At 48.6% G+C, this 23133-nt stretch overlaps 1 protein-coding gene across 1 annotated transcript in view; it reads left to right on the top strand.

Annotated features, from left to right (window-relative positions):
• The first annotated feature begins 10809 nt into the window (after positions 1–10809).
• SYNPO2 (synaptopodin 2) overlaps positions 10810–23133 on the top strand; it is a 123473-nt gene continuing 111149 nt past the window's right edge. The window contains exon 1 of the mRNA XM_087815901.1: positions 10810–11118. Coding sequence (XP_087672027.1) covers positions 11014–11118 — 105 coding nt within the window. The 5' untranslated portion in view covers positions 10810–11013. The remainder of the gene's footprint in view (positions 11119–23133) is intronic.

Genomic DNA, 23133 nt, shown 5'->3' on the forward strand with positions numbered 1-23133 from the left:
GGCAGTCTCAGGTGGGCACGGGAGCACCGGCAGTGGAAGTCTCGGGCGGGCGCAGGAGCACCGACAGCGGAAGTCCCGGGGGGGGGGGGGGGGGGTTCGGGAGCACAGGCAGCGGAAGTCCCGGGGGGGGGGTTCGGGAGCACAGGCAGCGGAAGTCCCGGGGGGGGGGGTTCGGGAGCACAGGGAGCGGAAGTCCCGGGGAGGGGGGGGTTCGGGAGCACCGGCAGCGGAAGTCTGCAGCACGGCTCGGGAGCACGCGCACTTCAGCTCCCTAGTGGGCCGGAAGCCCGGAGCTGGTGCCCGCCTGCCCCGTCGTAATCCGGGACATTTACTGAAGTGTCACTTTGTCATGTAATCACAGGTTTGGGAGAGTCTCACACGCCCGCGCAGGAGGCGGCCCTGGCGAGGAGGTGACCTCGCTGACCCTGACCGGGACCTACAGGCTGAGGGTCCCCTGGGGCCCCTGACCTGGGAACATGGGTTCCGCCCGCGGTTCCCCGGGGGACCCTTTGCAGGCCGCACCCTGAGGCGTGTGCCTGAGCTCGTCAGGCCTCCGCGTGGGCACCAGGGCCGTGGGGGCTTGGCGGCCCCTGTCCCGCCCCCGCAGGCAGCCTCGCGGGAGTCCCCTTACTCGGGGAACCCAGCACCCACGGGTGCTGGCCCCGGGTCGCCTCCGCCTCCTGCACCGGCCCGCGGGCCGCCAGCAGCCACGCGGGTCCAGCCAGCTGTGCGCGGCCTCCAGGCGGGGAGGCCGCCGACGCCCGGACGCCCGGGTGCTGAGGTCCCCGGCGTCTGGGTCGACAGTGTCCTCACCTGGTGCCTCGCGGGTTCAGTGCTGGTCTGACAGCCACCGAGATGCTGTGAAATGGGGGCTGTGAGTCCCCGGAGAAACCGGTAAAGGGGATGGATTGAAAATGGCGCAGGGTGACGGAATGACTTGAAGAGCTGATGTGGTGCGGCGGTTACCAGGGAGACCAGAGACCTGGGTTCTTGCCTTCTTGAAGGGAACATTTCAGTCCAGGGACAAGTACAGCAAAGCAAGTAAGAATTTACGGGCCGCTTCCAACGGGCACTTAGGACGGGAGACAAGGAAGGGCCTGCGTGGACGCAGCGCCAGGAGAGCCCGGGGGGGGGGGGGGCTCGGCCCGCTGGGAAGCCGGGGGAGGGGCCTTGGAGACGGGGGGGGGGGGGGGGGGGGCGGGGCCTTGGAGACGAGGGGGGGCGGGGCCTTGGAGACGGGGGGCGGGGCCTTGGAGACGGGGGGGGGGGGGGGGGGGGGGCTAGCCTGGGACCACCTGCCGCTGCCCGCCGCTGCCCTGGTTGCAGGCGCCGGGGTCCCTTAGAGTCTAGGAGACACGTGCAGGCGGGAATGGCACTGGTGCTTCCCAGGGGCGGAGCCTGGTGCGTCCTTTGCTGAAGGTGTGTATCTCTCTCGTGGGCCTGAATCTTAGGGCAGGTCTGGAGGGAGGGTCCCATAGAATATTCATTAGCTTTCTAGGTGTGCTCTTTCAGGGTCCTGAAGGTCAGCCCCGGTGAGCTCACTGTCCAACGGGCATCCTGAAGGAGTGTGTAACGAGCTAGTCTTTCTTAGGTGCTCAGGCCTGCTAAGTAAGGGTTTATAGGTGACTGGTTCGAGCAAGGGCCCTTTACAGAGATGGGGGGAAACCTGTGGGGAGGGGCCAGGGTGGGGACTCGGGTGCCGGTTGGGACAAGTTACATCTGAAATGAATGTGAGACATCCCAGTACTGATATCAAGCGTGGATTGGGTTATTTCAACCTAAGGCAAGCATATTAATTTTAAGGGACACAAATATTCAGTCTATAGCAGAAACCATCTCAAATTAATTTTTGTGTGAAGCAGAGTCATATTTAATTTTTTCCAATTTATATTCAATTTTCTGGCACCCTTTTATTAAGACTACCCTTTCTTTTACTGAATTGCTGTGGTGATTTTGTCATAAGTCCAGTGATTGTATATATATGTATGGGTCTGTTTCTGGGTTCCCTACTTTGTTATATTGGTCTATTTTCCTGTCCAAGTAACTTTCTAAAACATGCATCTGAACAGCAGCAGTCAAAAGATAACAAAAATAAAATAAAATAACCACCAAAACCCCCCTCAATTTCTCACCTACTTAAGAACATGTGTTAGGACTTCATTGCCTTTAAGGTAAAGCACCATGGCCCCAATGCCCTTTATCATCTGATCCCAGTTGATGCTTCCAGCTTCAGCTCTGGGATCCCTACACCGCCCCCTGCCCCAGCCTTTTTTTCTCTAGCCACAGCTCTCTGTTAGTCCTTGAATGTACATGCCTACTTATGGCTGCCCAGCTGTATTGGGATCTCTCTCTCTGCCTGCATTACCCTCCAGCCTCCCTCCTTCCCTCCCTCCCTCCTTCCCTCCCTCCCTCCTTCCCTCCCTCCCTCCTTCCCTCCCTCCCTCCTTCCCTCCCTCCCTCCCTCCCTCCCTCCCTCCCTCCCTCACCCTTTCTTCCTTCCTGCTTTCCCCTCTCCCCCCATCCATCCAGCTCCGATATCATTCCTTCCCTTGGCAGTGTTCCACCAGTACCCCTTTCATCAGCACCTCCAGCAAAATTCTCTTATTCTCTTCTCTTCTGAGATACTGTAACTTAGTGGCTCTACCTCTGTTGTGGCAATATTGTATTGTATATTGTGATTTGCATTTATACCTGGTCCCACTACAGGTCAGTAAGTTGTCTGTGGGTAAAGACTCACCTTTATCCCCAGCACGTAGCACTTTGTGCAAGGCACATAGTGGGTGCTCAACATATGTCCTGTGGTGGGAATGCTCTCTTTATTGGATCACCTAATAGGGTTGAACACTGGATGGTTCTCAATAACTATTTTTTGAAGTAAACAATCTGGCATCTTCTTGTTCACTGGAGTTAGCACCTATCCCTTTCTGAGGTGCCTGCTGACTTATCAGGTGGGATTATGGAACCTCCCAGGGGATAATCAAGGCCTCCTCGCCAGCAGAGCTGCTTACCAAGCCATGTTTATATTGAGGTACATAGCAGTCACTCCAGGTCCCTGAGTATTCTAAATTTGTGTATTCTAAAATACATTGTTTCCTTCTATTCCACTGTTAGTGTGACAAGAGGAAGCACAGAGCCTTCAATTGTGGAGAAATATGGATATTCTCCCCTTATTTTCATTCTGCATGGTGTTTTAAAGTTTTGTTTCATTTTTTAAATATATCTTTATTGATTTCAGAGAGAGGAAAGGAGAGGGAGAGAGAGATAGAAACATGAATGATGAGAGTCATTGATTGGCTGCCTCCTGCACTCCCCCTGGTGGGGGTTGAGACCACAACCAGGCATTGCCCTGACCAGGGGTGGAACCATGATCTCCAAGTTCATAGGTCGACACTCAATCCCTGAGCCATGCGGGCCGGGCTTCTACATGGTGTTTTAACTAAAGGATACAAATCTACTTTGCTTTTAAAACAATCTATAAAAATTTTTTATTCCACAAATATATTCCTTATAAGTATAAACCAAAAAATATAGGCTTTTATTTTTATAATTGAAAAGAAAATCTTGGCTTCAAAATAATGTATTAAACAAATGTACCATCAGGCTATTTGTATGACTGTATTATATTAAACTTGGGCCAACCTTTGTCAAACCTGTCACCCCCATTCTCTCCCCAACTCTAAAGGAACAGAATAGAAGCATGATTTCTTCTTTGAGTTTCTGCGTCAGAGGCGCTGGGTAATTTCACAGAGCGGTGCAGAAGAAATGCTAAATGTGAAAAAATGCTTCATCTCCAAGACTGATGTGTAGTAGTGCACAAGAAACAGCCACACAGAGCAGCCTGTTCCCCAGGAAACATCATACAACAGTAACCATATTAAACTGAGGGCAGGGCACGTTGTGATAGATGTTCATATTGTATAATAAATAAGTAAATGGTAGCCCCAAAGGCCAGGCAGGACACTGTGAGTTAATAATAGTCTGGATTGCATTTGACAGGAGAAAGCCTTGGATGGAAAATTTCCGGATTTGCCTGGAAAGAACTATATAGAGCATATGGTACGTTGAAACAGGATAGATTAAAAAAAAAAAAATCAGATGTTTTAAGTAATCTGTGAAATTTCTAAAACTTTAGAAGAGATTAACCAAAGAATTTATATGCATAACCCTTGGACAGAGGTGAAGGCCTCAGGTGGGGTGGGGGTTGGGTGGAGGGGGGCAAAGGGAGGGAAAAGGGGGACATCTGTAATACTGCCAACAATTACAAAAAACAAACTTTAAAATTTCTTCACAGATCAGCATAACATGGAAATTAGTTATAAGAAAATTTCTGAATTTCTGTGTGAAGTCTAAGCTTGTGTTTAATTCCAGTTGAGCAGGATGCTTTCATACTACCAGCCGTGTGGGTTTCTCTAGAACGATTTATCTGAATAGTGACCATTGTGTCGTAACCAAGACACATTTAGAGTACTTTTATTTATTACCAGGAAAGTGAGTGGCTTTTGTGAGTGTAGGGTTTTGGCTCCTTTGACTTACAAAAGTAATTTGAGGAGAAATAGTGACATGTAAGATTGCAGGAATCAAGAGGCAGTGGTCATTTCTTGTTTTGCTGACATTTCTTTCACTTTCTTTACAGCTCATACTTCTTCCCAGTTGAAAACCAAAGGCTTTTCTGACTATTGAATACTCAGGGTCAGTTCTTCGGGCCAGGTTATTAGTTTTTCCCTGGGTGGGGTGGGGTTGGTGCTGTCCTGTGCATTGTAGGGCCTATAGCTGCATCCCCGGCCTCTACTCACTAACGGCCAATAGCAAGCCACCACCTCCCACAATCATGACGATCAGATATGTCCCCAGACATTGTCAAATGTCCCCTGGAAGCAAAGTCACTGCATTGCTCTAGGTCCATGGGATCAGCATCGGCCCTGCTGTCCCCGGCCCCTGGCAGCTGCCCACTCTGGCAGAACCCCTGTTCTTACTCCTGGTCCCCCAGAACCTGGGCGCTCTCCCATCCTAGCTGGCTCAGCATTTCTGACATTGACAAAATCTATTTGCCCTTTCTAGGAGTTCCCTAGTGTTTTGTTCTACTGAATGGCATCCCCTAATGTCCAGAAGCAGAGTTCCAAAGAGCTAGCGTGTTGTTGTTTTGAGTCTTTGATTTAGTTCTATTTTTCCTTTATTTTAATGCACTGACTGATCAGCAAGCTTCAGCCCACGGTCCAAATCCAGCTGCTCCCTGTCTTGGAAATTAAGTTTTATAACAGCAGCCACACCATCGCGCACATGTTGTCTGAGGCTGCGCAGTGGTTGCCACAGAGATCAAAGGTTCTCGGGCCAGTTTACCAGCCTGCTCTAGATCTGACACCTGGAAGGTAGGGACCAGGAGCCTGTATCTCTAGTGTCTGATATATTGTAGCTGATAACATGAATTGTATACAGTTTTCTTTGAAACGACTAACGGCAATGAAAGACATTATTGTATTTGTCTGCATTATGACCTGTTAAGTCAAACGGCATGGTTGGTGCAAGAATGATGCTGGAGCGTTTAGCTTGAAGAGTATAGACCAATTCTTGGCTACACCTATTAGTTTTGATGTGTTGAGTCATAGACTGCCCCTTGCACTACCTGTGTTCCAAAAAAAGTATTCTTTTTTACCAGGAGCCTGGGACCAAGAGAATAGCGCATCAGTGCACACTAGTCATTCCTAAAGATGGAAACCCCGGAGTATTTATTAAAGGTGGCATTTGCTTCATCTTTCTGTTAGGGGAGCAGCTCCACATGCACAGTCCTGCATTACACACAGACATACTCTTTGAAATTCATTGAAGAATATTGTAATTTATATTTTATGTACTCAGTAATGCATTATTTGATAACAAGAATTGTATGTAGTTTCCTTCAGACGCAGATAGTCCTTGAAAAGTTACCCTTTTCACCCCTTTTAGGGGCACACACAATTCAGAGGCAATTAGCTCCAGCCATGGCTCAAATGGACTCAGAACCAAAGAAAGGATGTTTCTTGCTAGGTCAGGGTTGTTGAGATGTTGTCCTTGGACTAAAATATACTTGTGTACCTTATCTACCAAGACAGTGGTTGCCCGTCCGCTTCCGCTTCAAAATCTTACTCATGCTTTGTTCCACTGGTCTGTAGTGATGCTGTCCCGAGCTCATGGTGCATCTCGAGGATTGCTGTGATTATGTGTTATTCCATTAATTCTGTGACAAAAACACGCTTACCATACTCTAAATCTTGTCAGTCTTGGAAAAAAGTTACTTAAAAGTCTGCAACTATCACTTCGTGATTTTAATACCTGAGTAGCATCTTGTATCTGTTTACTTGTCTCCTGAGGATGGGTGGTAATTTTTAATGACTTACATCCCAGAGTTTCCTTAGCCAAAACAACTTTGTAAAGAAACTAAAGGGCTTGTTTTTCAAACGAATGGTTGTACTAACTAGAAAGCATGTCTCTGCTTTGCTGGGCTTCAAACAAAATGTCTCGCATCGTTCCAACATCTGGATTTCATTTATTGCGGAGGCAGGACAAGGTGGATCTGGAAAGAATGAAGTGGAATTGGTTTTAATGATCATTATCTGATACTCCTTTGGACTGAAAATTTCCCTCCAAGTCAGGCTCTGTCATGTGTAGCTTGGAGTGTGTACTTCACAGGAATAAAAGTTACAGTGACCTAACCCAGTGACCTCTCCCTCAGACTTTAGAAAAACCAAAAAACTGCTTAACAAAAAATGTTGGAATAGACATAATTTTACTTGAAATTTCTGTGCAGTGGCTCTGTTGGATTTCACATATATATATTTTAATTGCCTGCAGTTGTTAAAACACTTTATTTCTTGAAAAACAACACACTTGCTGTAGATTTTACAGTGTTTCAAATTGATGATCTAAATTTGGGTGATTCTGAGATCTTTTAAATGCATTAATAAATGAGATCCATCAGAAGCAGTGTTTCTGAAGTATTTCATGTGTCCATTAAATTCTTCTGTAATGGTAACATAACATCACATTGTAAAATTGTCAGTCTGGTGTGGACTTCTGTGCATGTTTATGTACAGCTTTCAAATTTTTTATTCATACATTTCCTGGAAATTGTATAGATAATGGGCAGAACAGATGACTTTCTCAAACATTTCTTCCATGTTTTGATTTTTTTAAAAAACACCCTACCTTTTAATCAAAGATGGAGACATTTTTTGAAGGCATTTTAAATGATTGCAGAGAAGGGATCTTTCACACCTGATGGCCTTGTTCCCAGTGTGGTAATTGTTACCAGTCTCATACTCAGAAGGAAGAAAAGTAGGGAGCGTGGAACCTGAAATGTGGAAAGAGAAAGAGCTGGACGACAAAGGGCAGGAAAACCCTTGACTGTTGTCAGGGAGATGGCCTCCGACCGGCCTGTGCCTTCCTCTGGGTGTGCTGAGCCGAGACAGGGCCCTGGAGCCCAGTTTGCCCCCTAACGCAGTAGCTGCAGCCAGTGGGACGGGAGCACACTCACGGAGGCAGCCACTACCTGTCCTGCCTGCGTGGCCTCTAAGTGGTATAATCAGGAATTTCCTTTACCTCATATTGTCCAAAGTCAAATTAAGTGGAGAAAAAGAAATTGGAACTCGTTAGATCTCTTTTCTATACCTTTATTCTGGGGCATCGTACCTACTGTTTTACTCTATGTATAATAACTGAGCACCAATTAGATGTCAAGAATGTATTAGACTTGGGCATACGACGCTGAATCAGTCAGAAACAACCCCTAGTCTGACAGCAGTCAGACAATCTAAGAGACCACAGAATGAGAGGGATGGTGTGGGTGATGGCAGCACAGAGGAGCCCCTGACCTGGCTCAGGCTCCCCGGAGAGTGTGACCTCTAACCGGAGGCTGGAAGGAGGAGTAGGGATCATCAGGTGATCTGCATGTGGCCGGGAAGAAAGCCGTAGCAGGTGGAGCAAAAAAGCAAGTCAGAGAAACTGAAGGCGGTTCTGTGCGTCCGAACCGTAGGATTCCAGGCAGGAGAAGGGAGGAACGGGAGGCAGGAAGTGCTCTGTGGGAAGGGGTTACACTGTCCTGAGAGCCCTTGAAGACTTCAAGGGGGAAAACAGGATGGATACTGCACTTCCGAAATGTCCCCGTGGAGTTGGAAATGAATGGGGTGGGGTGGGGTGGGGGAGGGAACCAGGCTGAAGGAGAGCTTGGAGTTAGGATGGAACCCAGGCCGGGGCAGAGGTGGCCACTGCAGTGGGCGTGGAGTGACGGGCGGGTCTCTGACGTGTGTAGAAGCTGGGTCTGTAAGTGTTACTGAGTGATCGGATGCAGGAGGCCAGCATAGGGAAGTACATAAGCCCGGAGACTGGAGCAGTGACGAGAACACGTGTTTGAAATTCAGGAGGCAAAAGTTCAAATCTCGAGTCTTCCACTTAGGATCTAAGGCTGAGTTAATTACCAGTAAAAGGAGACACTAATAACTACCTAGCATGGTTGCTTTGAGGATAAATAAAGTACTGTATGTCAGTTTCCGGGCAGGGTAAATCTCCAGTAAGTTATAGCAACTTCTGAGTCCCTGGTTCTCTGTCCTGAGGAACTGGCTGGATGGAGAAGCTGTTCACTGAGTGTAGCTGTTAGGAGTGTGTTGGCCACAAGGAACAATAAACTGGACCTACAGCAGTTTATACAAATCTGGGTTATTTTTCTTGCACAGTAGAGGGCTGCAGGCACACAGCTGTTGGCATTAACTCCATCAGAACTGGCGTCTTCGCAGTTATCTTCAGCTTTGCCCCAGTTCCAGCCTCCAGCACCACATTTAAATTTAAGTCAGAGTCGAAGGGAACCAGATGTAAGAGAAAGGCAATGCGTTAGTTGTTATCCTGAGATGGGGAACACAGGAGGTAAAGCAGAATTGGGGACAAATAATGGCCTTGACTTTGAATATATTGAGTTTTAGGTTTCTGTGACATAGTCACATAGAAACAGGCTTAATTGGCAGTTGGCTCTATTGGCCCAGAGTTAAGGAAAGGTATCTGAGATTGAGGGGGAAGGTTAGGTTCTGCGGGGTGAACGAAAGAACCCATAGAAAGGTGCAGCCCTGGCACAGAGCAACGGTTAGTGGGTGAGTAGAGGTGAGAACTGCCAGAGGCCCGAGAGGAGCAGCCGAGAGGCATGAGGCCCGCCCAGAGATGCTGCGCCCCAGAGGCTGAGGGACAGCGGTTTCGGGAGGCCATGGGAACAGTGTGAAGTGCTGCACGGAAGCAAGGCCCGAGTGCTCACCTTGCCAAGAGCATTTCCTGCTGTGGGGACGGGAGCTGGTTGGGAGCAGAAGAGACGAGAGAGTGAAAGACAAATGGAACAAGTTGTGTTTGCTTTTGTTCTTAGAGTTCATGCTTTAGGATGTTACTTGTGAGAGTCTTTTTTTAAAAGAGAGATTTTGGTAAAGTAATTTCACTTTTCTGAAGAGATTCAAGCTCCAGTATTTGTCCTCATGACCTTCAAAGTGTCTCCCGCTGGGCCCCCCAGGGGTCTGGGGGGTCCTCTCCGGACTCTGAGGTGAAAGCAGGTGAGTCCAGGCACCGTTGGCTCTGGGCGCGGGCTGTGCACGTGCTCACTGTAAAGTACTTCCTACTGCGGAAACGGCAGTGTCGGCTCATGGTGACTGCTGCCACAGGCCACACGGACGCACGGACTTTCCCAGCTCGGTATTTAGTGTGCCTTCGTGTGGATGAATGTGACAGAAAATGAAAGTATGGGAAAGTAAAAACACTCCATTTGTATAATCTTGGTAGATTTAAAACACTAAACTATTTTGGACCACATATGAGATCATCTGTGATGTTGGACCACCCAGACGCAGAAAGGGTGATGAGAGACAGTGACAGTAAGAAGCCTCTAGGTGACACTGTGTGTCAGGTGGCTGGCTGGCTGTTCCATTCAGGTCCAAGAAGTGTCTCTCCGGCTGAGGAAGGAGGGAAATGAAACATTTAAACTCGAAACCCTGGGAACCATGCAGCAGGCGCAGCTATGAGTGTGGTTTCCGTGGGAAATCCTCTCCTCCAGCCTCCTCTGTGTCTGTGTGATGTAGAGATGACACCGTTCAGAAGACCACTTTTCAGAGTAGGAGGGTTTTTAAAAAATTACATGTTCTGCTTTTATTCCCTCTTATGCGATTAGTCTTGCAGGCTGCAGACAGGAAAGCTTAGAAAAATAGTAATTAAACCCACTCTAGCTCCTTCTGTCTGTGGCAGTCATCAGTGCGGCAATTCTCAAAACACTTATGGAGAGAATCTAACCTCCTTCGTAGCTGAGCTCTCGGAGCCCCTGTGTTAGCGCGTCACTCGCGCCCGGGAGGCCAGAACCTTCCTCCCTATTTATAGAATTACTAAATGAAAGTTTTGCGATCTTCGCCTCTTTTAAGCGCTGGGATTTCATTCGTTTGCGTTAGAGGACGTTTGCTCCCCGCCCCATCTTGCCCCAAATGGGGACTGTGTCCCGCGCGAGCCTCCCTCCCCTCCCCGGAGGTGGGCTGAGCGAGGGCGCGTGACGCAGGAGTGGGCTGTGTCCCGGCCGCTGGGCGCGCCGGCCACCGCGCAGTAGAGCGGCCGCAGCGCAGGCTCCGCGCGCCCCGCTCCATCCCGCCTCCGGCCCGGCTCAGGCTCCGCGCGCCCCGCTCCATCCCGCCTCCGGCCCGGCTCTGACTCCGCGCGCCCGGCTCCATCCCGCCTCCGGACGGGCGCAGGCTCCGCGCGCCCCGCTCCATCCCGCCTCCGGACGGGCGCAGGCTCCGCGCTCCCCGCTTCGTCCCGCCTCAGGACAGGCGTCCCGCGGAGCGCGCCTGGCTCCATCCCGCCTCCGGCCGGGCACAGGTTCTGCGCGCCCCTCTCCATCCCGCCTCCGGCTGGGAGCAGGCTCCGCGCGCCGCGCTCCATCCCGCCTCCGGCCCCGCGCCCCGCGGAGCGCGCCTCCTCCGGCCCGGCCTCGCTTGCTCCCAGCCCCGCCTGCCACCCAGCGCACGGGACAGGATGGGCACCGGGGATTTCATCTGCATTTCCATGACCGGAGGGGCGCCCTGGGGGTTCAGACTGCAAGGGGGCAAGGAGCAGAAGCGGCCCCTGCAAGTGGCCAAGGTAGGGTCCCCAAAGGTGTGGCTCTGCGCTGTGCCAGAGGGAGGGCAGGAAAAGCAACCTGTCGATTTTTGTGCTGTTGAATATTTTTAGGACTTGGGTTTTTTGGTTGGTTGGTTGGTTGGTTCAAGGAAACTTTGGAGGAAAACAGGGCATATACGTAATTAACCAGAAACTGATAGGGGGAAATGTACCGTATTTATCAGCTGCAGAAAAGCCTAGTTAATCAGCCCCCCTGGCACTGGCGGGACACCTGGGAACTGTCTTGCAGGCAGTGTCAGAGATTCCAGATGAGGGAGCGTTTAGGGCAGTTTCCCTGGCTCTGGCCCAGGAGAGAGCTCAGCATCAGGGTTGGCGGCTAGTCTGTGGACTCCTATAAAAGTGTTGGAACTGACATTTATCATGCAGTGCTCATGAAAAGGCCAGTTTGGGGCAATCATTTTTAAAGTGTGATGATGTCGTAAAGTCTATTTGAAAGAACCTTCATTCAAGGATCTGACAAATAGATGCAAAAACCCAAGGACTCTGTTTCATTCACACGTCATCTGCTTAAGCGCCCAGAGCACTGACAAGACGCTCAGGACATACTGTGGGTAACTTAGAGGTCACTTTGAAATGCATCTAATACTGATTTAAATGTTACAGATGTTTTTCTTGCCATTAGATTGTATCCTACCTTAATGTGCTACCAGTTTGCTTGAGGGAAGCCGCTTATTAGCCAGCCGGGGTCCAGCTGAAGTAAACTGTAGAATGCACGGCAATGAGCAGACTTTACCTGGTGTTAACACCGACTGTGGTGTTGGACGACACACTGAAACGGGTGTAGATCTTTATGAAGTATGTGGGCCACTGGCCTTTGTAGTTAACTTCATCTTTGGCTTTTATTTTTTTTAAATGTTCATTGTGGGGCGGAAAGAAAGTTTCTTTGAAATTTTCTGCTCTCCGGCTTCCATCAGGAAATCCTTTGAGAGTGTGATGGGGGGATCCTGCCACCTAGCGGAACTTGCAAACTCCCAAAAGGCAGCATAAAACGGGAGGCGAAAGCGGGGTTTTCAGAACTGGGTTGTTTCTCAGAGACCTGCAGTCCCACGCTAATTCTAGGCGGGGAAAGGACACAGAGAGGCTCGGCGGCCGGCGAGGGTCTCTGGCTGGACCCGGCCGGGAGAGTCAGGGTGCAGAAGGTGGTTCCGCTGTGTGTCCCTAGGAGGCAGCGGCCGGCAGCATCAGACAAAACGTTGCCGCCTAACTCAGCGACTGTAGGACTCACGAGCCTGGGTTTGTTCTGGACCCAGAATAGCAGTTGGCTGGCTCCCAGGACTGAGATTTGGGGCTAATTCCAGCTCTGATCTAACTGGCAGCGGCCCTGAGACACATCTCTCGCCCTTCCCGGGGTGTGTGTGTGTGTGTGTGTGTGTGTGTAGGGAGCGAGACAGGCATTTTCAGGGGGTGAGAAGGAAATGGGACTGCACCACCGGTGAGGGGCTGTGTGGCTTGAGTGTTCTAGTCAACTCCAGGTCAACCGTGGGGACAGAGTGGCTTAAAGCTGGCATCCTGGGGGCTCTTTTGTAGCCAGACTTGAAGGATAGATGGGTAATGGGTTTCTCCTGAGTTATCCTGCTTGTTTCAACATGGGACCCCCGTAGGTGATTTCTGGAGAACTGACACAAATGGCGAACGGAGGGGCTGTGCGGCCACTTCCCTGCCGATGGCAGGATCCAGAGGCTGCCACACTGCGCACAGGCTGAACATTCAGTCCTGCTCTCCCCCAGCCACCTTTCTAAACACCCAGACAGTGTATTTGTGGCCTGAAAAAGATCATATTAAAGCACCTGAATGTTTGCCTTAATTCCCGTGTGTGTGTGTGAGAGAGAGAGAAAGAGAGAGAGAGACTATAGTCTAGTTTTTAGCATATGTGGAAAGTGACTGGAGAGCCTTCTAAAGGAGATATAACTTCCAAATTCCTATGGCAATCCCACCTCTAAAAAATCTATTTTACCTATTTTTTTCTTAATTCAAACTTACTGTATTTGATTTCTTACAGTAACATTACTTGTTGTAGAAAACCCTTAGAGCAAAGTGCTTGTCCGTGGCACCAAGGCTGTGGCCTCACTGTTTTTCACTTAAAACATGGAGTCGGTTTGATTCCATTGATGGTTTCTCACTGAGTTCAAGGTTAAATAAAGGCTGCTTGGGCATGGACCTTCTCCTGTTCGTAGGCCTGGTGTTAACTTATTAGGGCCAAGTTACCTCGACACAGACGGAAGGGACAGGGAGGCTGCACAGGAGACGTTGCTGGCAAACAAAGTACTCAGAGTTTTGATGAACATGCAGATGAATTGAAGAAAATATACATTTGCAAAGAAAGAAAATTTCAGACAGTGCTTGAATCACACCCCGTACAATGGAAATGCTACCAAGTTCTATAGATAGCAGCACATTTTCGGCTTGTAAAATATTGAGTGTTTAGATTTCCATAATTCTGCATTATGTTAGGTAAACCCAACAAGCTGAACTAGCAAAAGAAAAACTAGTCTAATGTTATTACAAGTGATTAGAAATTGAATAGCTTTATAATGCCCAATAAATATCTAGTGACATGCCTAATCACCTTTGAGAGATGTTCAAACATTTTTAGTATTAGGGTGGCTGGGTAAGCCGTAGGCAAACCCCAGCTTTCGAAGATCACTGACAGAAACCTTAGTCGTCATAACTTTTCATTGACACTGAGCTCAAGGCCACAACATTCTGCTTTGTTTTCAAGAATAAATTGAATTTTAACAAGGCTCTACTCATCAATAATATCCCTCCGATTTTAAAATGCTTATATATCTTTTAATTTGTGTTCTAAATACATGCGATAGGAAGCCAGTATTTCCAATGCAGAGTCATAAGACTGTACTTGCAAAGTGTATCTCCAAGAGATCATCTGCAGAAACAAATGTATCCAGACACAATACAACAGAAAACCCCACTTGTGTGCGTGTAGATGTCCTTATAAAAAGCATGCTAGCATATTTACTTTACAAACTCTCGTTTTTGGAACCAGTACTTACATGGCTGTCCCTGGACACACTCTTGGCAAATCTCTGAAAAATCTTCACATAAGAAGTGGGGAGAAATTTCTGTTTTACAAACAAATCCTCTGACCAGTTCAGAAATATCTTGTGTTTTGAAAATAATGACGAAAGAAACGTTTAGACTGTTTATCCTTTACATGTTTTAGAAATGTAAGCTTTAAGCCGAAGTTATAGACTACTGAGGTTCTTAGTCTTGTATTACATTTTAATTCAGTTTCAAATAACTTTCTTAAAATTGAAATGACAAATTGCAGTCACCCATAGTATGTGGCAGAAATGGACTTAATGATTCTTATCAATATATTGCTATACAGTCTCTCTTTAAAATTTTGAGTAAAAGCGTGTTATTTAGGCAAAGGACTTTTAAATAGCATAATTCCTATCCCTTAGTGCCATTAGCAAGGTTTCTAAATGTTTCAAGTAAAATAATTCCAGAAACATTTTCTAAAGGGGAAAGAAAGGTTTTTTTGTTTTGTTTTTTAAAATATATCTTTATTGATTTCAGGAAGAGGAAGGGAGAGGGAGAGAGAGAGATGGAAACATCAGTGATGAGAGAGTCATTGATCGGCTGCCTCCTGCTCGCCCCCCACTGGGGATCAAGCCCACAACCTGGGCTTGTGCCCTGACTGGGAATCGAACTTCGATCTCCCTGGATCCTAGGTCGATGCTCAACCACTGAGCCACGCCGGCCAGGTGGAAAGAAAGGTTTTAATGTGTTTGAATGTGTATATTTGAAGATGAATGCTTTTTACTACATATGGGAAGCAGTAACATCTTTATTAGAAAATATGACAGATCACTTAATTTTGTATTGATTTTGAGCACTAACTTTCTAAAAATTCTAAAAACAGATATGCACACAGAAGTCAGTGCACACTAGCTAAATCTATTAAGCAGACGTTATGTAAAAGTTTATTTTTGACTTGCGTGCTTTAAGACCAACCGCTGTAGAGAGCCAGTGGAGTACAGTAATGACGGCCTAAACTTGGCCGTTGTCTGGACATAGCACGTATGTGGCTCCCTCTATCAGGCCTTGTCTTGTGCTGGGGCATGTTCCAAGTTCTTTGCAAGTATTGTCTCTTCAAATGATCCCTCAAACCCAAGAAGTAGTATGAAAAACACCCTCATTTTAGAGATGAGGGAATCAAGGCACAGAGATGCTGAGTTACCTGCCACAGGTTATAAAACATGGCAATTTCACTGCAGAGCTGACCTCTCCCTCTGTGCCAGTAGAAGCAGGAGCCCAGAGTACAAAGGCAGGGTAAGGTGGTTCCACAAAGGGAGTTTACAAAAACCACCATGGACTTCATTCAACTCTGACTTAGTCAGGGGAGCCCCCTGCATTGATCTCACTGGTATGTGGTCCAGGTTGGAGCCACTGCTGCAGAAAGTGGAGGTCAGATATGTCCCCACAGGGCTTCCTGAGGGTGGCGCTTCCCCACTGCTCCTTCCTGGGGGAGGGAAGGGGAGGACCAGAGAGAGGCAAGAACTGCTGAGCCCTTGGCATGTGAGCAGGTCATGATGAGTGGTGGGAGGACTTTCCCTTTCTGAAGCCAAGATGGGTAGGCCGAGGGGACGGGGGGAGGGGAAGAATGCTGGGGCGCTCAGAAACGATCACTGTAGAGTCTGGGGTACTGCAGTTCATTCCCTGGGGGATGTCCTCTTCTCAGGGCAGTTGCTGGCCTGCCTAGTGCCCATGTGAACAGCGGGATGGGGCAGGGGCAGAATATAACTGGAAATAGATAAGGGGGAGGCAGAGGAAAGAGAGAGACAGAGACAGAAAATGAATAGCTCCTCACCCATTCGGTAAGGCAAGGGACTTGAGTTTTCCCCGGATGAAGGACTGTCCCAGACAGTGGCTAGACGTGAGCCATTGTGCCAGTACTCCACCCCCAGGCCAGGCTCTTAGCCAGCTGCTGGCAGGAGCAAACTGGCATCGAGAGGAGCTCCCGGGGGCTTGGAAGGGATATAAAGTTGGGAGGAGCCCTGTTTCCCATGGTAGGGAACTGTGGGGTGGCGTGCCCTCCAGGGCTCCTAGGAAAAACCCCTTGAGTGCCCCAGTATTTGGATGCCAGGCACAGAGAGGACAGTGATGGCCACTCAGTGTTAACCTGAGAGAAGTGCCACTTCATTTGGTTATGAATAAATATAGGGTTTTCCCAAAAATGTATATGCACTTTGAATAATTATTAATTCCAGTGGGTTAAATCTGAAAAAAAAAGAAACATCAATTGAGCTATCAAAAAAAAGTGTGTATACATTTTTGGGGGATGCCCTGTATATCTAACCCCCCTTCCTTCCTGCCTGCGCCCTGGGGGGAGGGAGCTAGGAGTGGTGAGAAGCAGACACACCTTCCACCCCATGCCAAGGAGCTTAGGGAGAGAGCTTAGAGTCAGACAGAAGATTGAAGCTGGGGTTAGACTCAACTGTTTTAATAACCAAAAGTCACCAGAAATGCATAGGATCCAACCAAGGATTGGTTAAAGGAGGGACTTGACTTTATCATGGTTGAAAGCAGTTACTGGAAGAAATATAACAGTGTCATGTTTGTAACTGAATGGGTTTGACTCTTCTCAGAAAAATCAGCTGCATCACATAGGTTCCTATGGTCAGTGCCATGTGCTGGATGCATGTCAGTGCCAGGTGCTGGATGCATGCCAGTGTCATGTGCTGGATGCATGCCAGTGCCATGTGCTGGATGCATGTCAGTGCCATGTGCTGGATGCATGCCCTTGCCATGTGCTGGATGCATGCCAGTGCCATGTGCTGGATGTATGTTGGCTCGGAAACCTTATCACCAACCCATGTGACTTCTGTTGATAGTCGCATGAAAGCTATGTTTCTTGGTACAGTGAAAAGGTACTTAGAATAACAGTCTGGCTTTGGGCTTCATAAGAATGGAAACTACTCTTTCTTTCCTCCTGTCGTTGAATGTGAAGCAGCACTTTGGTAACCGGGCTGACCTGGGGTGCGCTTTGCTCTTAGCAGGTGCTTGCTTTCCGTTGGTGTAGGGAGCCACTTCTTGAACTTACTGCCAAGGTCTGGAAATCTCAGGTTAGAAGTAAGCACTAGGGATTTTTATTGGTATTAAACTAAAGCGGTGTTATTTTTAAAGAAAGTCACATGGCAGGTTCTGAAAGTCAGTGTGTAGTATCACTGTGATGTACTCATGATCCCGAACTAGGTAACATTTGCATACTTCTCATGGCAACAGTTTTAAAATAGGTAGGTTAGCTCCCAAAATAATCTAACCTCCCTGTCAGTTAAGGAGGGTTCAAGAATATAAGCTAATTTATATATTAACTAAAAAACTCTACACATGTATGTCTTACATCCATCCAAGTGTGTTAACAACATAGATTAGTCCATTTGGTACCAGTTGGGTGGACAGAGTTTTATTACTCTCAGTTTATAAATAAGAAAACTTATCCTGAAAAAATAATTTGCAAAAAATTTATGTAAATCAGTCCAAAGTCCATGCGACCCTTTCCCGCTGGCAGGGCCATCGGGCCCCTCTCTGTGTCAGCCTTGGAGGGAATGGGCTGTCACTCAGAGATGCTGGAAACTGCAGGGACCTCCACACGGTTTGTATGAGCTAGAATCTCACCACGCCCGAGCCTCGGAAACATCTCTAACCATTTCTTCTTTGAATGGCCTGAGGAAATGCCTCTCCAAGCTCATGAGCAATGGGAGACAAGACTGGGCGGGAACCAGTTTACTTGTGAATGAACCGGAAACGTTCATGGTCGCCAAGGTGTTTGCTGTATCTGTTCTCACAGGTTCAATGGCACCTCATGCTGGAGGTTTGTAAAAGGAGTTGGAGAGCCCTGGCCAGCGGGGCTCAGTGGCTTGGGGCCCTGTCCTGTACACCACAAGTGGCGGGTTTGATCCCCAGGGGGGTGCGAATGGGAAGCAACCTGCCTCCGTTCCTCTCTCACGTAGATGCTTCTCTCTCTCTCCCCCTTCCTCTCTCTAAAATCAATCAAAACATATCCTCAGGTAAGGAGTAAAAAAACAACAAAACCCCGTGTTTGTGGTCACTGTGAAATCCTTGGCAGGTGGCGGTCGCTGGCGATGCAGATGCAGTCCGGGCGCTCTGACCATCTGGATGCAGTTTTCCTGAGCTAGCGTGTAACCCGGTGTGTTTCAGACCAACACGCTAGAAAATGTGGTGCGTTTACCACTGGAAACATTGTGAACGAAAGACTTTGGTTCTTGATGACATAACAGAACCGTTTCCTGTCTGCTGGTCTTGGGCACTGGAGTCCACAGCCACGGACCAGACACGTCTTCCTGGGCGGCGGGAAGCGCCTACGGGCGTCCCACCCCATTCTCCCCAGGCGGTGGGCCTCCCCTCCCCTCCTTCCTCCCCTTATCAAAGCTGATCTGCCTTGACTTTCACCTTTTAGGACACAGATTATGTCTTCCTGGAGAAATCTGCAGTAACAGCCAGCGAGTGTCTTCTTCCCCCAAAGTCTTACTGCTCTTAGCCATACCCTGGGGAGGTGATTTTACTCAGGAAGCTCATGGAGGTCTGTGGGGTGCCAGGAGCTTCCTTGCTCACCTTTTAAACATGAGGAGAGGCCCCTCTGACCCTATCCCGTGAGAGACCCCGTTACAGCGGCCCAGCGGGGAAGTGGCTTCCTTTGTCCCATGGGGAGTCGGGGCAGGTACCCCGAGGGTTTGGCCCCAGCATTTGTGTTCTGTGCAGACCTACACACAGCTCTGACACGTGACACTTTTGGGTCAACCACAGTTTGAGCAGCAGTTCGGGGGAAAGGACTGAACAGACCGTGGTGGAGAGAGTTCTGTGGTCCTGTAGACTGCTGTTCTGACTCTGAGTGTATCGCCACTAATTTAAGTCAGTGTCAAGTTATTTTACTATAAACTTTTATTTCCAGAACAAATATCTTAAGTGAAATGGAAAGACTAGGAGCTTTCATAATTCTGTCTTCTAAAGGGTAGTGTTTCTTTTATTTTCTTCCTGTAAAATTCCCCATGTCTTCTTTAAAAACATGATGCTACTTTACCTTTGACGCGAACACTCTCTAGCAGTAGGACCATTTTGGAGAATTCAGTCACATAGTTTAAGACATATTAAAGGTGAACATTTTAAAGGGGTCTAAAGACAGTGCATGCAGGTGGTAACGGCTCTGACCCTCCTCAGCGTCCCCCCGTCCCCTCCTGTGTGTGCCCACTGCCACCGACTGCGCCCAGGCCTCAGAACGCTCAGATGAATGAGGACAGCTTCTGCCCAGGTTGTCACCACTGTCCCTCAGATGAGGACATTCGCCTTCTCGCTGCCGCCCTGCTTGGGGTGTTGCATTCCAGGGCTCATGCTGCAGAGGGCTGCCTGGGGGCTTTTCTCAGTCACCTGTTGCATCGCTGCTTAAAACACTTCAGTCCCCCCATCGCCGCCATCAGGGTAGCCACACGGTGTGTGAAATGTTGCTCTGTCCAGAAGGCGCCCGTGAACTCGCCCTCGCAGTGGGCTCACTCCCCTCTCCCGCAGATGAAGAGACCGAGGCTGAGAGAAGTGGGGAGATGACCGGGGTCCTGCAGTTGGTTCACGGCGGGTCAGGACGGGGGCCAGCTTGGTGCCAAAGCCCACGCTCTGAACGGCCCCTGCATCGGGCTTGTTCCTGGGCTCACAGCCCTTGTGGCACCCACGGCCTCTGTGAGCTGGTCCCTGCCACGCCACCCAGCCCCACGGCCTGCCTCCCCCAAACACGCACTTAGACTCTGGAAAACACTGCGGTTCTCTCCAGCACTGTTCTCTCGCGTCTGAGAGCCGGGTCTCTGGGAGGGCTGACTCAGTTTCTGGCAGGAGGTAAGCACTTGCGCTGCCGTGTCCCCATATCACACAGCTGTCCCCTCCTGCGCCCGCAGGCTGCATGGCCTCTGGCTGCACATGTCCGTTTGCTGCATTAGGGCCGGGGATCTATGCAGGGGTGTGTGTGTGTCTGCATGTGAGTGTATTTTTATACTGTTATATATGTGTTATATATATAACAATTTTGAGCATATATACACATATACACTCAGGATATACTCAGAATTGTTATATATGACAATATAATATAGAAAGTAATAAGTGGAATATACATGCTCTATATGTGACGCTATGCTAATAGTTTATGTCTAGCATACCACGTATAAAAAAAATTAAAAGAATAAGAAAACATGAAATAACCAATATTTTAAAACTAATTTTTTTTACGTGGACAGCACAAAGTCTTTTCTCACTGACCAGAAGTTTTTTTAGTGAAAACAGTATGGTTTTAACAATCTCGGTGTGACTCCCTGTGGCACAATGATTCAGAGGCCTAATGGAATTTTAATTTATTTCAGTGCTTGACTCTAAAGACTGTCGTGGTTGGAAAAGATAACCTCTTAACGTGGGTACATCCACATTGAAGTAATGTATCTCTAGCTGCAGAGTGTTCTTTATTCTCGTTAACTGACAATGCAAATACTTTGTTGTGATTTGACAGGTAGTTGTCCATCTTCCCTAAAGTCCACACCTTGTGCTAACAAGTGGATTGGAATAGGCTACATTTTATATTTTAGTGTTAAAATCTCACTGATACCTTTTGTTCGAAAGATACGAAAAGTGGCTAGGAATTCTTTTCCAGTTAAGTGTGCAGATGTGACATTTTAAAGAATAACAAATAATTTTCAAGTAAAAAAAATCACATCGTAATAGAAACATTTTAAACAATTCTTCAAAATCTCTCTGTTTCATTTCTTTTATTTAAGTTGCTTTCAAAGCAATTCACTGTTGGGGGACACGTTTTGTTTATTGTTCTAAAATATATGCTAGGAAACCGATGACCGAGAGCACTTTGTCATTCCAGAAAAGGTCAGCAGGTAACATTCGTTTACCTGTTCATAAAACTGTGACCATCTCAGCCCTGCAGCGCTTTGAGGGTTTGTCAGAGACAAGGCTGAGCCTCAGTGGCACAGTCTGTGCGATCCTCGCAACGTGTTGAAGTCTCCGGTGTCCTTGAATGTGAGTTTTCACACACTGACCGTGCTGGCGGCATGGCCAGCGCTCCTGCGCTTCCAGCGCGTTCCTCAGGCCCTGTGAACTTACCTGCAACGACGCGCTGAATGACCTTGACGTGAATCACCTTCCGAGCCTTCCCTGGAAGCGTCTCTTTGTTCATCTCCATAGAGCAGCTGTCTCCATCCATGATTTTATTTACATTTATCTCAGAAAACATGGATTTTTTTAAAAATTAGAAGAATTCATTTATTATTTTTTAAATTTATTATCGCCAGTACTACAGATGCCCCCCACTTCCCCCTGTTGTCCAGTAGGCCCCGGCCTCCCCCACGCCGGCCTGTGCCCATGGGCTGTGCCCACACGCACGTATGTTCTTTGGTTAATCTCTTCCCGCCCGCTCCCCCCCCCCCCCCCCCCGACCAGCCTCCGGCTGTTCCAGCATCCGTGCCTCCAGACCTGTTTCATTCATGAGTTTATTTTGTTCATGAGATTCCACATGTAAGTGAGATCGTGTGGCAGCGTATTGCCCAGGGTCTTTCCTTATTGGCCCAGAGGAGTTCTTACCCGTTTCGGTGTGGACACAGGATCTGGAAACCATCGTAGGCTGGGCCATACCGAAACACATGTTCTTTTAACTAACTTTACAGAAAACTCCCTCCAGCAATGTGAGTCTTTTCTAATATTATTTCTACTAATTTCCTGCTTCCTTTTTCTTTGCATCTTCAAAAATATTTGCTGACAAAAACTACATCTTGGTTTGTTGCCATATTGGATTATTTTAGCCATTTTTTATTGCACCTATGAAGAGCTTTCTAAACATTATTCTCCGGCCTGAATTCTGTGAAGTTCTCAGGGGAGTATTGCCTGACCTCAGCCTCTTTTGAAAGACAGATCCAGGTGCTCCTCGTGTTCCGAATGCCTTGTTATTAGGTACCTTCCTAGTCCTGGCTCCCTCACACCTCCTGAGCTAGTACCAGAGGGATAGAGTTCCTCTCTACCAAAGTGGGTGTACACCCAGCTTCCAGACCGCCTTCCTGGGATGTCACCTGCCGCTCACCTGTGATTAGATAGCCAAGGTTTTCATCTCGGAGCCTGGCTGAGGGAGAGCCTCTGCGGGATCCTGGAGAAGGGTCAGGTCCAACGTCGTCGTCTGTGAGCTTGCGATGTGTTACCGTTAATCGATAGCTTCTTTTCAGGACTATTTTATAATCGTGTCATTTTGTAAGAGGTGAACCTAGATAATAACATGAAAATTCACTTAATCAAGCACCGTAAAACATAAGATTCTGCAATACTGTGCTGGGAGGTCCCCTGCGGGTGGGGTCACTCAGGTATGAAATTTGTAGCTTCTGGACTATGTCAGTTACTGTAGATTCAATGTCACTAGTCAGTGCTCATTTCCTTCTCGTGTTTTAGATGAAAATAAATGTCTGTGGGAGCTGCAGTCTGCTTGGCAGATAGGCAGGGAGCCCTCCAGGCTCAGGGCGCTCTCGGTACAGAAGGGCCCTGGGACGGGCGCTGGCGGGGCCGAGGAGCCACAGAGACGCCAGCGTAGCGCACGGGTTTCCATGTGGAACTGCTCTAGAAAGTCCTGGCTTTCCCTGGAAAACTCTCTCTCCTGGGACCCCCGACCATGCGGCACCTTCCCATCTTTTCCCACCGGGACACAGTGAACACACTGGTCCTATGAGAACAGCTTTGAGCTGCCTCCTCCCCTCCCCTCCCCTCCCCTCCCCTCCCCTCCCCTCCCCTCCCCTCCCCTCCCCTCCCCTCCCCTCCCCTCCCCTCCCCTCCCCTCCCCTCCCCTCCCCTCCCCTCCCCTCCCCTCCCCTCCCCTCCCCTCCTCTCCCCTCCCCCAACTCCTCCCCACCCCCAACCCCTCCCCACCCCCTCCCCACCCCCTCCCCTCACCTCCTCTCCCCTCCCCTCCCC

This window comes from Miniopterus natalensis, chromosome 4 (assembly GCF_054644295.1).
Source record: "Miniopterus natalensis isolate mMinNat1 chromosome 4, mMinNat1.hap1, whole genome shotgun sequence".
Lineage (NCBI taxonomy): Eukaryota > Metazoa > Chordata > Mammalia > Chiroptera > Miniopteridae > Miniopterus > Miniopterus natalensis.